Source organism: Labrus bergylta, chromosome 16 (assembly GCF_963930695.1).
Source record: "Labrus bergylta chromosome 16, fLabBer1.1, whole genome shotgun sequence".
NCBI lineage: Eukaryota > Metazoa > Chordata > Actinopteri > Labriformes > Labridae > Labrus > Labrus bergylta.
Genome location: NC_089210.1, coordinates 2,974,384 through 2,990,113, shown reverse-complemented (window position 1 = coordinate 2,990,113; position 15,730 = coordinate 2,974,384). Strand labels below are relative to the sequence as shown.

At 45.6% G+C, this 15,730-nt stretch overlaps 1 protein-coding gene across 2 annotated transcripts in view; it reads right to left on the bottom strand.

Annotated features, from left to right (window-relative positions):
- Positions 1-4: 4 nt before the first annotated feature.
- The window catches only part of LOC109994099 (myosin-11-like), a 25,421-nt gene continuing 9,695 nt past the window's right edge, over positions 5-15,730 (bottom strand). Inside the window, exons 11-43 of one of the 2 annotated variants that reach the window (XM_065964575.1) lie at positions 14,575-14,718; positions 14,369-14,464; positions 14,145-14,263; positions 12,747-12,899; positions 12,479-12,652; positions 12,212-12,385; positions 11,870-11,984; positions 11,328-11,515; positions 11,064-11,185; positions 10,241-10,310; positions 9,881-10,041; positions 9,630-9,738; positions 9,376-9,507; positions 9,081-9,287; positions 8,607-8,744; positions 8,404-8,527; positions 7,975-8,146; positions 7,440-7,652; positions 7,136-7,280; positions 6,852-7,058; positions 6,555-6,659; positions 6,314-6,466; positions 5,980-6,228; positions 5,672-5,884; positions 5,367-5,579; positions 4,936-5,097; positions 4,732-4,860; positions 4,520-4,608; positions 4,292-4,415; positions 3,513-3,721; positions 3,305-3,413; positions 3,049-3,221; positions 5-2,608 (exon numbers count right to left, since the gene is read on the bottom strand). In XM_065964575.1, the coding sequence (XP_065820647.1) occupies positions 2,374-2,608; positions 3,049-3,221; positions 3,305-3,413; positions 3,513-3,721; positions 4,292-4,415; positions 4,520-4,608; positions 4,732-4,860; positions 4,936-5,097; positions 5,367-5,579; positions 5,672-5,884; positions 5,980-6,228; positions 6,314-6,466; positions 6,555-6,659; positions 6,852-7,058; positions 7,136-7,280; positions 7,440-7,652; positions 7,975-8,146; positions 8,404-8,527; positions 8,607-8,744; positions 9,081-9,287; positions 9,376-9,507; positions 9,630-9,738; positions 9,881-10,041; positions 10,241-10,310; positions 11,064-11,185; positions 11,328-11,515; positions 11,870-11,984; positions 12,212-12,385; positions 12,479-12,652; positions 12,747-12,899; positions 14,145-14,263; positions 14,369-14,464; positions 14,575-14,718 (5,126 nt within the window). In that variant the 3' untranslated portion in view covers positions 5-2,373. Of the gene's footprint in view, positions 2,881-3,048; positions 3,222-3,304; positions 3,414-3,512; positions 3,722-4,291; positions 4,416-4,519; positions 4,609-4,731; positions 4,861-4,935; positions 5,098-5,366; positions 5,580-5,671; positions 5,885-5,979; positions 6,229-6,313; positions 6,467-6,554; positions 6,660-6,851; positions 7,059-7,135; positions 7,281-7,439; positions 7,653-7,974; positions 8,147-8,403; positions 8,528-8,606; positions 8,745-9,080; positions 9,288-9,375; positions 9,508-9,629; positions 9,739-9,880; positions 10,042-10,240; positions 10,311-11,063; positions 11,186-11,327; positions 11,516-11,869; positions 11,985-12,211; positions 12,386-12,478; positions 12,653-12,746; positions 12,900-14,144; positions 14,264-14,368; positions 14,465-14,574; positions 14,719-15,730 lie in introns of both variants that reach the window. The other variant, XM_065964576.1, reaches the window with a different exon arrangement.

Genomic DNA, 15,730 nt, shown 5'->3' with positions numbered 1-15,730 from the left:
ACTGTTGAGGATTTAATATCTTTATTTAAAGGCACTCCTTCGGTTCACTAAGCAGGGTCATCACAGCAGTCCTTGTACTCACTTTAATTATTACAGAAGGATATATTATCGTGTATCTGTGAGGTTTTAAATCACACTGTCTAATCTGGAGAATGAATACACAACAGCTGCGGAACAAATACAGTTTTACATTCAGATTCCAAATACATTATCTCTAAAATATTCGTACACCCGGCCGACAGAGAAATGCAAAGAGGGTCAAAACAGTCTCAGTCTGTTCCTCTCAGGGACAAGAGATTGAATTTAAAAATGTTTAAACATTATTCAGACTTCTACTTGAATTAACTTCATCTTTATTAAGATGCAAATAAGTGAAATCTGCTGCAAAAAAACAAAAAATGTGTTTTAAATGTCCCACCAAAATAAGATATAAAGCACGTTCTTGTTTAGTTTTTGCTAATTGAATTAATATTTTTTACCACAATACATCGATTTATATCACTGTTTTTCTCTGATGTGAGCAAAGACTGAGAACATTTCACTCTGTTTTGAAAGAAAATAAAGATTTGACTTCATTAAGGGGTGTATAAATGTGTTGAATTTAGTGCAACAGGTGGAATATTTTTGCACTCGTTTGCTAAGAAATGATTTTAAAGGGCTGTAAATCTAATCAGAGTCTTTCAAAGATCTCCGGGTGTTTATTTTTTGATGTGAGCGCTGCGACTCGGCTGTAAGGACACCAAACTACAACAACAAAGATTTAAACTACCTGCAAGATAAATAAATGTCTATAAATAATCATAAATTATACGTCATATTAATCTCCAAACATTGATAGAACTTGATTTCCTCTCTTTGTGCTGTTGTGAGAACTGACCTCTGAAATGTTTTTACTGATGTTTTTCTTTAAAGGTCACACATCCTCCTCCTCTTCAACCAGTTTAAATAAGTCTCAGAGCTCCTTTAAAACGTGTGTGAAGTTTCTTCAAGTTCTAAATCCACTCTGATCCTGTATTTGATCATGTCTATAAACCCCTCTATTTCAGCCCTGCTCAGAACAGGCTGTTTCTGTGTCTGTAGCTTTACATATGCAAATGAGCTGTGTCTGACCACGCCCCCTCTCTGGAAGGGCTTGGGTGTCTCTTTCTTTCTCGCTCCATGTCCTATTGTTAACGGTGAGAAGGCAGACTCAGAGGGCGGGACAAACACCTAGCTGTGGGAGTGTCACTCACCTGGGGGAGGGGCTACTGCCCTTTGTGATGTCATAAAGGGACAATCTCCAAACGGTTTCAGCACACATTATCTGAAAAGTGGAGCAGGGAAAAGACGGCGAGGATGGACTTTTCTCATCATCGGGGGGTTTGAAGACGGACTAGGGAGACATGTTAGTGTAAACATGGAGAAGTGTATTTTACATCATACGTGACCTTTGAGAAAAACTTTCAGGAAAACAGTTCAAAGCTTCCATTTTCTTATCATGATTTAATGAACACAACAGACACTAAAATTACCGACTGAAACTCTACAAAATCGAAGGGTAGTGAAGCGACTCTCGCAGTATTTCAACACCTGGATGGACTTTGGACTTTCCTTTTTGCAGATACTGAGCTGTGCCCCAACAGCCATTTTATTTTAACATTTTGTTTGAATATGAGAGTTAAAGGAGGGTTGGAGGTGTGTTGCTGGAGTAGAGCGGAGGCTTAAGTATGGAGGAGGTGTGGCCAAACAGCCTCTTCCATTGTTTTGGTTTCATGCTGGTGCTCAAGGCTGACATCTACTGGAACAAAAAGTAGCACATTCTTTAAACCTTTGTAACATTTGAGACTGAAATTGGATGGTTTTGTTTTTACTTCCTTCTACATGTTTGTCTTTTTTTACTTCCTCCACTGTGGCTTTTGCATTATTTACTAAATACATACTTTGATATGAAACACACAAATAAATAACTTAACAAATGGTTTAATATTCCATGTTCTCCAGCAGTAATGACTCATCTGGACAGGAGAAGACTCTGTTGGAACCAGCAGATATTCATGATGTATTTGTGAAACATAGTTTTTGGACTTTTCAGGGCTTAAATAATGTTAAGAAATAATGAAATGAACAATGTTTGTACGTTCAAAATTGTATTTTTATCTAAGTATTGGAGGGAGGTTGTTGAGTTTGTGATTTTAAAACATCAAATTGATCGTCTGAGCTGTTCCTTTTTAACCCCTGCTTGTTTACATTTTTGCTTTAAGGCACAACAATATGTTTTAATATCAGCTTTAGTCTAAAATGTGGTTTGTCGGAAAAAGAAACTTTAAAATTTAAAATAAAAGCATTCGAGAAAAGGCTCCGCCCACTTGACACAGCTGTGGTATAATCTTTAAGCTACTCGTCGGGGGGGTAGTCCTCCACCTGGTTCTCCAGAGGGGGGCTGCAGCCACGAGGAGACGGGGACCGCGGCTCCTCCTCCTGCAGCTCCACCGAGTTCTCCTTGATGGTGCTCCTCCTGCTGATGCTCCCTCCCAGCCCGAGGCTCCTCAGGCTGCTCCCGCCCACGCTGCTGCTCCGGGGGCTGGGGCTGCTGAACGACGAATCCCCGCCACCCCCGCTGCTGCCACGCCTGGGAGAACACCCCGACACACCAGGAGGAAGAGAAAGAGAGGAGGAAGAGGAGGGTCAGAAAGGAGGTGCAGGACAGAGGAAGAACAGGGAGCAGCTTGTTGCAGAGCGAGGTTTTGATTTGAGATGAAGCGCCCTGAAAACGATGCAGCGGGTGTTTAACTGGAGAGATTAAAGGGACAGCGATGAAGAAATGAAAGTTTAAAAGAAGCTCGCTGAGGGAAGAGGAGGCTTTTTCCCAGAATGCTTTGAGGACAGTTTGCAGATCAGCGTCTGAGGAAAAGGTGTAAAGCAGGACATGAAAGGAGGAAGAGGAAATGTAAAATCACAAATCATCTAATGCCTTCACAGTTCATAGTAAAGTCAAATGTCTCCTTCAACTTTTGATTATTGTCTGTATTATTTTCATTCTTTATTATCTCATGTATTTCTCTTTGTTACCTCAGTTTGCTCTTGAGGGACGTTATCTCTCTGCTCATGGCGTCATTGGACTCGCTCGCCTCCTCCAGCTCCCTCTGCAGTTTCCTCCGGGAGGCGGCCATGCGCTGCGCCTCCTCCTCCGCCTCCTCCAGCTGGTGCTTCAGCTGCTTCACCCGCACGTTGCCCTTCTCGGCCTTGCACAGAACAAACCAATGGTTTTATAAACGGGTGTGTGACGGTGAATGTACTTTTGTTGTTTTTTGCACACATGCGTTACCTGGTCTTTGTACTGCTGCGCCTGCTTCCTCTCGTCCTCCACCTGGATACTCAAATCCTTCAGCTTCTTCTCCTTCTGACGTAGATTCTTGCCGTTTGCCTGGCGCTCTCTGCACAACATTAGTTACCAAGAAAGTGGTCATTTACATTTTCCTGCGTCTTCTTGCAGTTTATTTTAATCCTTACCACCAGCATGCACGGTTGGTTACCTGCTCTCGATCTCCAGCTGCTCCTCCGCCTCTCTCAGCTTGGCTTCGAGGGCGGCGATGGAGGATTTGAGTTTGGAGCGGCCCTGGCCCTCCATCTCCTGCAGCTTGGCCTTCAGGTCTCGGTTTTGTCTCTCCAGCTGCTGCCGGGATCCCTCCTTACTCTGAGAGGCCGATCTCTCCGCGGTCAGCTCTGCACCCAGCTGCTCCACCTGCACAGAGACATCAACATTAAGAGGAAGGGATACAACTTGCATGTTTTTTTTTTGCATGCAACAATACAACAATGGAGCTGTTATAAAGAGGAGGTAAGGCTTCGTTATTTATACTTTGTTGATTTGAGCTTTTGAAAAATCAAAAAGTACAACCAGTCAGAAATATTGCTCCCCAGAATATCCTGTGCATTTGTTTGTTTTTTTGATACTTTCTTTTTGATATTTTCAGAGTAAAACAAGACAAAAAAAAGGGAATAAAAAAGATCTTGTGCATTTGGAAAGTAAATATGGGACTATTTGTGGGTAAACAAAGCCTCAGTGCGGACCCCTCACCCTGTTGATAGAAGGGATAGAAGGGTCAAAAACCCTCTTTAGGTTTCTGCTAGAGGGGTTTCTGAAAATTGAGCCTTTTGTCCCAGTAATATGAACCAGTTGTTTCCTGTCTTTCTGAAAAGTCTGTGTGGTTAAAAACAGGCTAATCGTGTAACAGCCCTGACCGGTCCTTGTTTAAACCCTCTGGTGAATTAAAGACCCTCTCTCTCTCTCTCTGGTCCACCCTGAACCCACCAGCTGCTGGCTCTTCCTCAGCCGGTCGTTCGCGCTCTCCATGTTGGCCTGCTCCTCCTCCAGCTCCTCCTCCAGCTGGCTGATCTTAGCGTCCAGACGACGCTTCTCGTCGGCAAACATCGACCTGAACAGACGGGAGGATGAGGACAGAGAGATTCAGATTCTTTTATTGTCCGACAAGGGGGTAAGAGATGTGACATGTAAATGTTAATCATTCATGACACTCACTTTCCAGAGGTGTTATTTGCCATTTCTTCAGCCATCTCGTCTCTTTCTATCTCCGCCTGCTTACGAGCTCTCTCAGCTGCTGCCAACATCTGGACGGACAAAAGAGCAAACGTTTAAAGCTGACTCGGAGCTGAGAGTCAAGGTCACTTAAAATTCAAATGACAAATGCAAAAAAAAAACACACTTTTACTTTGAAACTGATGTTTTCTCACCTCATGCAGCTGGACGATGTCCGCCTCCATCACTTTGGTTTTGCGCTCAGCCTCCCTGGCGGAGGTCTGGACCTCCTTGTGGGCTGCACGCGAGTCCTCCAGATCCCTCTGGAAATCCTTCACCTGGCCCTGTGGGAGGAGCAGAGAAAGGTCATGCAGGGATTCAGCATTGAAATCTTTATGTCATGTCGTGTTTGTGCTAACCTGGATCTTGCGGAGCTGCTTGATGGCCTCGTCACGCCCCCTGTTGGTGGCCTCCAGCTGGTCCTCCATGTCCTTCAGCTCCCCCTCCAGCTTCTTCTTGCTGCCTGACGCTTGACCTCGCTGCTTCCTCTCCTCCTCCAGCTCCGACTCCAGCTCACGCACCTGACGGAGAGAGCAGGGAGAACTCTTTACAACACCTTATTATTATCGTTAATTTAACTGATCTGCAAAGTTTTCGGCTCTAGTCATTCAAAACCTAACGCTCAAACATCCACACGCTGAAGTTGAACCTTGCAGAACCTGTTTCATGGCTGCCTCTTTTTCCAAGATTTGTACCCATTAGTCACTAAGTGAAAATCAAAATGTCTAAAAACAGTTCTCAGACTTTAAAATACCTCCCTGTAAGGAGAACAGAAGAAGTTTTACTCCACCTGTTTGAGGAGCTGCTTCCTCTTCTCCTCCCCCATCTCATCGCGGGCGTGCAGCTCCCTCTCGTGCTGGGCTCTCAGCGCCTGAGTGTTGACCTCCAGACGCAGCTTGGCGTCCTCAGCGACCTGCAGCTCGTCCTCCAGCTCCTCCATCTGAGTTCTCATCTCATCCACGATGGCCTCCAGGCCTCGCTTTGCCTTCTCCAAGTCGTGGACCTGACGCAGGAAGGACAGAGGTTTTGATTAGAATTCCAAGTGAACTGGAGTGGATCGAGGAGTCATTCATGGTTAAGATGTTTTCCTCTTACATTCTTCCCCACGTCGTCCTTGGAGCTGATGAGGTCCTCCATCTCGGCTTTGAGGGTCTTCATGGTCTTCTCTGCCTCCTCCAGGGCGTCTTGGCTCTCTTCCAGAGCTCTGGCCAGAGCTAACACCCGCGTCTCCTTCTCCCTCGCCTCCGCCTCCGCTCGATCGCGCTCATCTGCACACTTACTGGACACTGCGCGCTCTTCTGCCAACATCTGACAAACACAGGAAATCACAGGAGAATAAAAGTTAACATGAAATAAAGAGAAGAGTAGGAGGAGATCCTCAAGTTATCTGAAGTTAATGTAACCTGGTCAAACTTCTTCTGCTTCTTCTCCAGGTTGGAGACGAGCTGCCGCTGGCTGTCCAGGTCCATCAGGACGTCCTCCAGCTCCTGCTGCATCCGGCTCCGGCTCTTGTCCAGCTTGTCGTAGGCCGAGGCCTTCTCCTCGTACTCGCTGTTGGCCGCCTCCAGGTCCCTCTGCAGACGCTTCTTCCCCTCCTCCAGCATCTCCACCGACCCCGACATCTCTTCCAGCTTCTTTTTGTAGTCAGAAACCTGAGAGGAGGGTCAAGGTACACATTTTTAAAGTTCTTGAAAACAGTTTCCTGTAGTTTTCTTATTACTCTCTGAAGTTATCTACCTGCACGTTGAGGCCGGAGACCTGCCTCTCCACCCCCCGCTTGGCCTCCGTCTCCTCCTCCAGCTGCTCCATCAGGCTGTTCCTGTCGTCCTCCATCTGACGCAGACGTCCGGACACATTCAGCTTCTGGCGGGTCTCCTCTGACAGCAGCTCCTGGAGGCACAGAGGAAGGACTTTGAATCCAGACTGAACAAACCTTAAAAAAAGCAAGTGTAATTGTGTGCAGAAAATTCATTGTCACCTGTGCATCCTGGAGCTGTGAGCTCAGAGTGGAGACGTCTTTACTCAGCTTGATGTTCTTTCCCTCCGCCTCGTTCAACACACTCGTCATGCTTTCCAGCTCCATCTGGACAAAGACAAGAGGTGCGCATTTAACCGACAAAGATTTAGATTTCTAGATTATTCTTGCAGTCAATTCAAAATAACTAAGGCTTCTTAAAATCAACAAATCTCAGCTGTTTTTACTTATAAAAGCAGCATTCAACATGTAACCAATGAAGTGCTTTCGGTTTTCAATCATCCTGTTCTCATGACTCACCGTCATCTTGGAGACTTTCTCGCCCAGCTCCGTCCTCTGCCGCTCGCTGTCTTGGAAGCGGGAGTGCAGTTCGTTGAGCTGACCCTCCACCTTCTTCTTCTTGTGCTCCACGTCCTGTTTGGCGCTGGCGAGGGATCTCAGGTCAGCACCCAGATCTGCGGACTCCTTCTCCAGAGCCTGCTTTGCTTTCTCCAGACCAGCTCTCACCTGGACGTGAGTGATGTGTTAATCTTTTATTCATCAAATTGAAAGAGCCAAAAGTAAACACTGAGTATGTTTTTTACCCTCTTGGCCTGCTCCAGCTGCTCATTCAGCTCCTCCACAGCCTGGCTGTGCTTCTGTCTCAAGTCCTGAACCTGGGCCTCGTGGCTCCGCCCCTCATCCTCCATGGCTTTCTTCAGCAAGGCAACCTCCTGCTCACGCTTTGCCCTGCCATTAAAATAAACACACAACATCACAACACAACACCAAACAACAATAAAACAGCATGAAAGCTCAAATAGAAGACAGCGATATCTGCCTCTATGCAGATGATACTCTTCTATACCTCAGGGTGTTAAAAAGCCAATCAGAGGTTTCTCTACAGACCGTAGCTCTTGCTGTGCGGCGGTGGTGTCCAGACTGTCCTCCAGCTCGGTGCGTAGAGCGTTCAGCTCATCTCCGAGGTCCCGTCGAGCTGCCTCCACCTTCGCCCTGGCCGCCCTCTCTGCCTCCAGGTCCTCCTGCAGCTCTGAGATCATAACCTCCAACTCCCGAACCCGCTTCACCGCCGCCCCACGCTGATTACTCTCCTCCTCCAGGCTGCGGACAACGGACACACAAAAGCATTAAATATAATTTATTTTTTTGTCTGAGAGGAAACAAAAAACTTCAGCCACACCTGTGATAACATGTAGAACTAATTTATTTTATCCCATTAGCAGATGGATCTAAGCAGCGTTACAAACCTAAACTACTTCTCAATTACATCCCTTCCTGACTCCTCCTTTAGCACCACACTCTGGATTAACCTGCTGTTCTTTGCTCCAATGCCGCTAAGGCGTTCTCTAAATGACGTTTTCTGTCCAACAATATTGTCAGCATTTATCATTGGAACATCTTCCGCTCGTGTCGTTCTGCATACCGGCCCTGGGTGGCCTGCAGCTCCTCCTCCTTCTCAGCCAGCTTGGATTGGAGATCGGCTAGTTGGGCCTGCAGGTCGGCGTGCTGCTCCTGGAGGTCGGCAAGCTCCGCCTCCACCTTCCTCTTGGCTTTCTCCATGTCCAGACGGCCCTTCTCCTCCTTCTTCATGCGCACTGTGAACACACAGAAAGGGAGAAAACAATTTAACTGAGACTTTAAAAAGACGTTGAAAAATTAAACTCCTGATAAAAGACAAATAGCATTTTAGATTTGAATCTTTTATGTCCTCTCCTTTCTAGAGCTTCTTATTTCTGCTCTGTGCAACATATGACATGTTCTTTGTTTTTATATGTTGTCAATATAGAACTTATTTCTGTATAAACTGGCTGCATGTCTTTAAAAGACAAAGTTAAGATCATTCTTGACTGACCCTCCAGATCAGAGATCATGGACTCATGTTTAGCTTTGAGTTTGGTCAGATTCTTAGATTTCTCCTCCTCCTCTGTCAGGTTAGAGCTCATATCAGCCATCCTCTCCTCCAGCAGCTGTCGCTCCTGCAAACACAGATACCAATATTAAAAAGTTATACTGTGCATTTTAACCCTGATATTACCACATGCTGCTTTTTTCTACCTTCTGCAGTTTGTTATTTTGGTCCTCCATCACCAAAACGTCCTCCTCCAGTTTCTTGACTTTTCCCTCCACGGCAACTTTCTCCAGCTGCAGCTTCTGCTTGGCGTCCTCCTCCTCGGCTATGTGAGCCTCCATGAGCTGCACAAAAACATGAAGTGTGGAATAAAAAAAAAGGAAATTAAGGAAATAAATGAGCTACTGTGAGCACTAGCCCATGCTGAAAACAAACAAACTTGCAGTATCTTGGCCTGTTGCTCATCCATCCGTCATGTTATTAGCTTTTATTTCCAGCATTTGTAAAACACACTCACCTGGCTGTACATATCTTGCACTGAGAAAAATAAAATCCTCACTGCCTCTGTCCACCATTATATACATGAAAAACCCTAATGTGGTCTAAAATGAAGGTTGTGAACCAGTTGTGTGACTGTGATAGTGTGTAAATAAGAACAATAATAACAACAGCGTGTCCACCGTTAGCTGCTGCTCCATGTCCTTCCTCTCCTGCTGCAGGGAGTTGCTGCGATCCTCCTCCTCCTCCAGCCGCGACTCCATCTCGTGCAGGACCTCCTCCAGCTCCTGCTTCTTGGCCTCCAGCCTCACCCTCATCTCCTCGGCCTCGGCGTACATCTCCGTCTCCGCATGCAGCTTTGCCTCCAGCTGGACGCGCTCCTCCATCAGCTGCAGACACAGACGTAGAAGTATTTTTCTGTAGATGTAACTTTTTAGATTGAATAATAGAAGATCAAGTGAAAACCCTTCATCTCACCTGGGTGTGTTTTTGGGAGACTTCCTTCAGCTCGGCCTCGGTCTTTGCCGCCACCTCCTTAGCCACTTTCAGCTCCTCGTCTTTTTGACCCATTTCTTCTTCTTGTCTGGTTACCTGCAGCAGAGGCTTCACCTGCACCACAGGAAGACACATTCAAAGGTTCGAGTGCAGAATACACAAACTTAGATTGTAAAAAATGTGGGGAGTCAGTAATCAGTGATTCTAAAGACCAAACGTGGGCGTGTGTGTGTAACCTTGGTGAAGAGCCTCCACCACTGCCAGTTCTTGAGCTTGAGGTAACAGGCACAGTTCCTCTGGATGACCTTCATGGCGGTCAGCTGCTGCTGACGTTTATTGAACGCCCTGAAAAAAGACACACACACACAAAGATGAAGTGAGATTTGAGCTTGTGTGTAACCTCAGTTTGATCCCACCAGTCTCATCCCTTTTCCAAACTCTATCCACTGAAAAAAATAAAAATAAATGTGAGAGTTGAGTGTCGTACTTTCGGGCCAGGAAACCTCGAGCTTGCGCCTGGAAAGCGATGATGACGACGGTGAGTTTGATGTCTCTCTCCTCCTCCAGCTGAGCCAGAACTCCGGTCCTGAAGAACATCTTACTCTGACCGATACGATACAGGTTAGTATCCAGATCAAGGTGCTTCACCTGGAGGACAGGAAACAAGGGAAAGTGTGTTTTAAGAAAGGGAAAAAAAATGTCTTATTTTAATGACATTTTCATGAAAATGTTGGAAGCAGTCCTGGATTACAGCGAGCCGTGACAACGTGATCGATGTTCATCTGAACACTGTTACAGTATCAGATCTGTTCTAGGACACAAAGATGTTGATTTCCCTGCAGCTCACCATCAGAGAGCACGCCTGCTTCCCATCCATGAAGCCCTTCGGGATAGCGTTGGCAGCCAGAATCTCATATCTACAAACAAGAATAACAGAAAATAAACAGAAAATATTTTATTCATCGAGTGAGGATAAAAAACAAGAAGTTCAAGATCACACAGTTGATGATCGTCAACATCGACATGACAAAGAAATGAAATCAAATCAGAAGAGAAAGAAAAACATGTCTCCTTTCACATTCATAGTGTCACCCAAAGAGTAAAATGTTTTAAATGCAAATAATGCAGGGAATAAAATATATAAAATGTAAACTTTTAAATTAGTAAAGGGGTGATAACATGAGGTTTGAGGTTAATTCAAAGTGAAAATATTTAAATTTAAAAAAGCCTTTACTCTAAAACCAAATGACTAAATAAACTGTTGAATTTGAAATAAAAATATTAGAGGAAAAATATTTAATTTGAGTTTTTTTCTTGTTGAAACGGACCCCTGATGCCCCCTAGTGGTTAAATATGGGAATTTCAGCACTTCGTTTAATTTGACGACTTACACAGGATTCAAATCGCTCCAACTGCATTTTGCCTTCGCTCGTAAAAGTGATGTTCATGAATTACAGCATGATGCATCATATCAAAAGAGAAACTTTAATCGGTTGCTTTTGATTCTTTTGTAGATTTATTGTTTCTGTCGCGACCAAACTCCTCTCTGGTTTACTTCTCAAAACGTGTGCAAGATTTGCAAAAATCTTAAACTAAGTCGATACAACACTTTGATAATTAGTCGAGAAAACTTAAAAAAGGCCTTGTAGCGGGTTGCTTTACTTCTTTACCTCTGCCTGAACTCCTGAAACAGTATTCGGTTGGGGAATCCTTGTCTGCAGATTCTTATTCCCTCCAGCACTCCGTTACACCTGAGCTGCTCCAGGACCAGGTTGGCGTCCATCTTCCCCGACTGCAGCACAGGAGCAGATCAACAAACCCTTAAATGTATGCACACACTCCCTTACCTGTGCTCAAACTTAACATGGATACAGTCATTAACTGTGGCTATATTTAGATGTAATCTATAAAACGAAGCTCTACAGACGACCCACCCTCTTCTCGTGGTTGGGGATGATGCAGCGGACAAAGTTGGGCTGCGTGTTGTGCAGAGTGGTCATCAGTTTGCCCAGAGACTCTTTGTACAGCTGCCCCACCGTGCGGAACATTCCCTTCTTAGATTTGGTCGGCGCTGAACTTTCCGACATCTTGGTGATGGTCTCCAGACCCACCACGCGGTCCGCTGACACAAAGGGAAACATTTAACACACATTTAAGTATCATATCTGTCGATTTGTGGTGAGAGATCTCGTTAAAGAAAAATGTAAATGGTAAATGGACTTGAGCTTGTATAGAGTGACTACTCAAGGCGCTTTTACACCGCAGGTCACACCTACACATTCACTCACTGATGGCAGAGGCTGTTTTGTAAAGAGTCCATCAGAGGTAACTAATCCCATTCATAGACATTTATAAACAGCCGAGGAAGCAGTGGGAGCAACTTGGGGTGAAGTGACTCAGAGGACATGTGGCTGCAGGAGCTGGGGATTGAAAAAAAGCCAAATGAGCACATGTTGCCCCGTCATGGAGGACTGACCGTCTTTCCACAGGTCCTGGATGAAGTTGCTGGAGGAGTTGTTGAGCAGCGCGGTCACGTTGTCGTTCAGAGGATCCATGTTTTTAGTCAGCCAGTTAGCTGCATTATAGTCCACCTGGAAATGTCGAGTCAAGTCATCAAAATATTTCTGAATGTTAAGAAATCTCATTAAATCAAGGACGTATAAGGAGAAGTAGATCTACAGAGTTCAATCCAGCCTCAGATTTATGCCCCCCCCCCATGGCCCATGAAGTTAAAGATTTAAAGCTCCAGTGAGGAGTTTCAAATCAATATGGATGCCTCTTTTTGTGAACTACAAAAGCAAAAGCCGGTGATGCTCACCTTCCCGGCGTAGTGCAGGACGCTGAACATGAGTTTGTCTTTGTGTTGTTTGGGTTTGGAGAATTTAACGTGACCGGTGTGAGTGTTCAGCAGCTTCTCCACAAAGGACACGTCGGTGGCTTTGGGGAACCAGCACTCCTCGTCCAGCAGGGCCAGGATGCCAGGAGGGTTGTTCTGAAGAGACACAGACACTCAGTTTAGAAATGAATACAAACACATACAAGTTTAATTCTTATTCTAACTCTGCATTTCACATTAGACGCTGACCGGCCTCTCGATGAGCTCGATGCAGGGCTGCAGGTCGAGGCCGAAGTCGATGAAGCTCCACTGGATGCCCTCCCTCTTGTACTCCTCCTGCTCCAGGATGAACATGGTGTGGTTGAAGAGCTGCTGCAGACGCTCGTTGGTGTAGTTGATGCAGAGCTGCTCGAAGGAGTTGTCCTGGAGCAGAGAGAGTCACGGCGGTGATTAGAATAATTGTGATCAGTGTGGTGAAATTTAAAAAAAAAAACACCGTTTATGGTTCATAGATCACCTCGAAAATCTCAAAGCCGGCGATGTCCAGGATGCCGAGGAAGGAGGACGACTGCCTCTTACTCTTGTCCAGCGTCTTGTTCACCCGGGCCAGGATCCAACGGAACAGACGCTCGTACATGGCCTTAGCCAGAGCCTCGATTGCAAAATCAGCCTGGAGGAGGAGGAGGAGGAGGAGGAGGAGGAGGAGGACGGGTGGGTTAAGAGATAAACAGGATAGTTTAGAACAGTGCTTCCCAAAGTGTGGACCGCGGCCCCCTGGTGGGCCGTGTGGGTACTACAGGTGGGTCGCAAAAAGGCCTCCACCAGATATTAAAATAAAGAGAAAATCACAATATGATTTACCATGAGAGTGATTAGTAAGGCTTGTAATGGACATAATATGATATTTTACTCTAAAGTCTATCTACGCATAAGATCATGTTGTCATGTCCAATATTTTACCCTTACTGAAAGTGGGAGCTGCAGTCATAACTTTTATGTTATAACGGGCCCCGGAGTCATTTTGTATTTCAAAGTGGGCCGCAGCAGTCTTAAGTTTGGGAAAGGCTGGTTTAAACAATTAGTGTGCCTTGTCAGTAATTCTTACTGTGGATTAACGTTGTAGTCGTCGTTATCGCCTAATCATAACTTCAAAATTGCTGCCTAGGCAAAAAAAAATGACTACAGTTACCCTCTACGATACCCTTTCGCATTCTACATTGCAATTGGTGAGAGTTAAGCTGTGCATGATGCTGCTGCTGCTGCTGGGGGTTTCTAGAAGTCTGAGCCAGCCTGTGAGCTGTGACTCGACACAGACTGAGCAAACTGTGAGCCTGAATCCTCGGGAAGACGCTCTGAGGATTTGATCCTTTTACAGAATCCATTTCGATTAAGCGAGACTAGCAGGTGAATCTGTCTCCGTTGGTTGATGTCTTGTGTGGATTGCCTTCTTGCTGAAATTTGCCTTACCTTTTTTTTTTTTTAACCAGGAAAAAGTCTCATTGAGATTAAAAATCTCTTTTACAAGAGCGTCCCGGCCAAGACAGGCAGCAGCACAATTACAGGGTTTTAGACATAAAACACTTTACAACAATGAACATAAATACAGGAGTCACAAAAAAAACCATTCATCAGAATCTGTCAGAAGTCATCAGCAACAAAGCGATCAAAGAGGGCAATACGAGTTAGCTCAAACATCTACAGTCAGATGTTTCTGCCTCCAGATCATTAAGACGACCTTTAAAAACATTCAAGGAAACCAGCTCCCGAAGATTTAAAGTATCTTGCAACCGATTCCAAGAAGAGGGGGCAAAAAATACTTGAACTTTAATTCTGAGGCTCAGATAATTTACTTAATTGCACGTCGTTCGGCATTCTGAAGGGAAATCTGTATCAAAGAGCTTTTCTCCTCCGTTACCTGCTGCTTGGTCTGCGCCTTCTGCACCACCTCCCTGCCCACTTTGATCCGCGGGGTGAGGATGGCGCGGGTGAAGTCTGTGACATTGATGCCCTGCAGATGGCACACCTTCTGGGCAGCTGCGGTTAATGGGAGAAGAGAAGAAGAACAAGAAGACGTCAGAGAGGTTTATAAATACAGGCTGCTTTTTCTGTTGGGGGTATTTTTTTTAAGAAATGGGTTACCGGTGTTGTCCGGCATGGTCGCCTGCTCGCTGTTTCTCTCCTTCTCAAACTTGACGTTGCCGAGCTGCAGCACAGTGGACACCACCTTGAACATCCCTGCAGCGAGGAAGAGGGAACGTAATCAGAATGAAAATGGGTTTTTAAACAGCTGAGTAGGTAGTAGAAGTTCGAGGATTCTAATTTTGTGACTTCATTGCAGTGTGTACCAATTCTCTCCTCCTCGGAGAAGCCCATGATCTCCATGGCCTCCAGAGTCTCCAAAAACATCTCGTCATCCTCCTGACCGGGGACCTCCACGTGACCGGCCACCAGGAAACGATAGCTGCTGAAGTCCTCCAGCAGAAGCTCCTCTAAACAAGCACACAAAAACACAAACAAGAAGTGAAAGATCACATGATCTGTGTTAAACAAAAAACACCCCAAAAAAAAAAACAACCAAAGTGAAGCTGTTAGGAGTGAGAAGAGGGATCAGGTGCAAGGAAAAGAGCCGCCATGACAGACACGACATGTTTATCGTTGCCATGGAAACGCATCAATGACCGCTGCATAAGGAAGCGGGAGGCTGTATGTGCTGCTGTGATAGAAATGTTATATTAATAATAATAATAATAATAATACATTTTATTTATAAGCGCCTTTCAGGACACACAAGGACACTGTACAACAATCAACATTTTAAAAACAGCGATGGATAAAAACAGCATACAATAAAGAAATGGAATTGTGGACAGTGTAATTACAGTTAAAATGTTAGCGTGAGTAGGCGATCTTGAACAGATGGGTTTTGAGTCTGGATTTGAAGATGGGGAGAGAGTCAATATTGCGAATGTCTGGTGGCAGAGAGTTCCAGAGCTGGGGAGCAGAGCTGCTGAAAGCTCTGCCCCCCCATGGTGCTGAGGCGGGCAAAGGGCACGGTGAGGTGGATGGAGGAGGAGGAGGATCTGAGGGAGCGGGCTGAAGTGGCGATGTGAAGGAGGTCAGACAGATATGGGGGGGCGAGGTTGTGGATGGCCTTGAAGGTGTACAGGAGGAGTTTGAAGATGATTCTTTGCGTCACCGGGAGCCCGTGGAGTTGCTGTAGGGTGGGGGTGATGTGATGGTATGAGGGGGTTTTAGTGACAATACGGGCAGCAGAGTTTTGAACCAGTTGGAGCTTATGGAGGGATTTATGAGGGAGGCCGAAGAGGAGAGAAATACAATAATCAATACGGGAGGTGACGAGGCTGTGGACAAGGATGGAGGCAGTATGGGGGGTGAGGGAGGGGCGGAGACGGTTGATGTTTTGTAAGTGGAAGTATGCAGACCGGGTAATGTTATTGATATGGGATTTGAATGATAGTGTGCTGTTGAGGATGACACCCA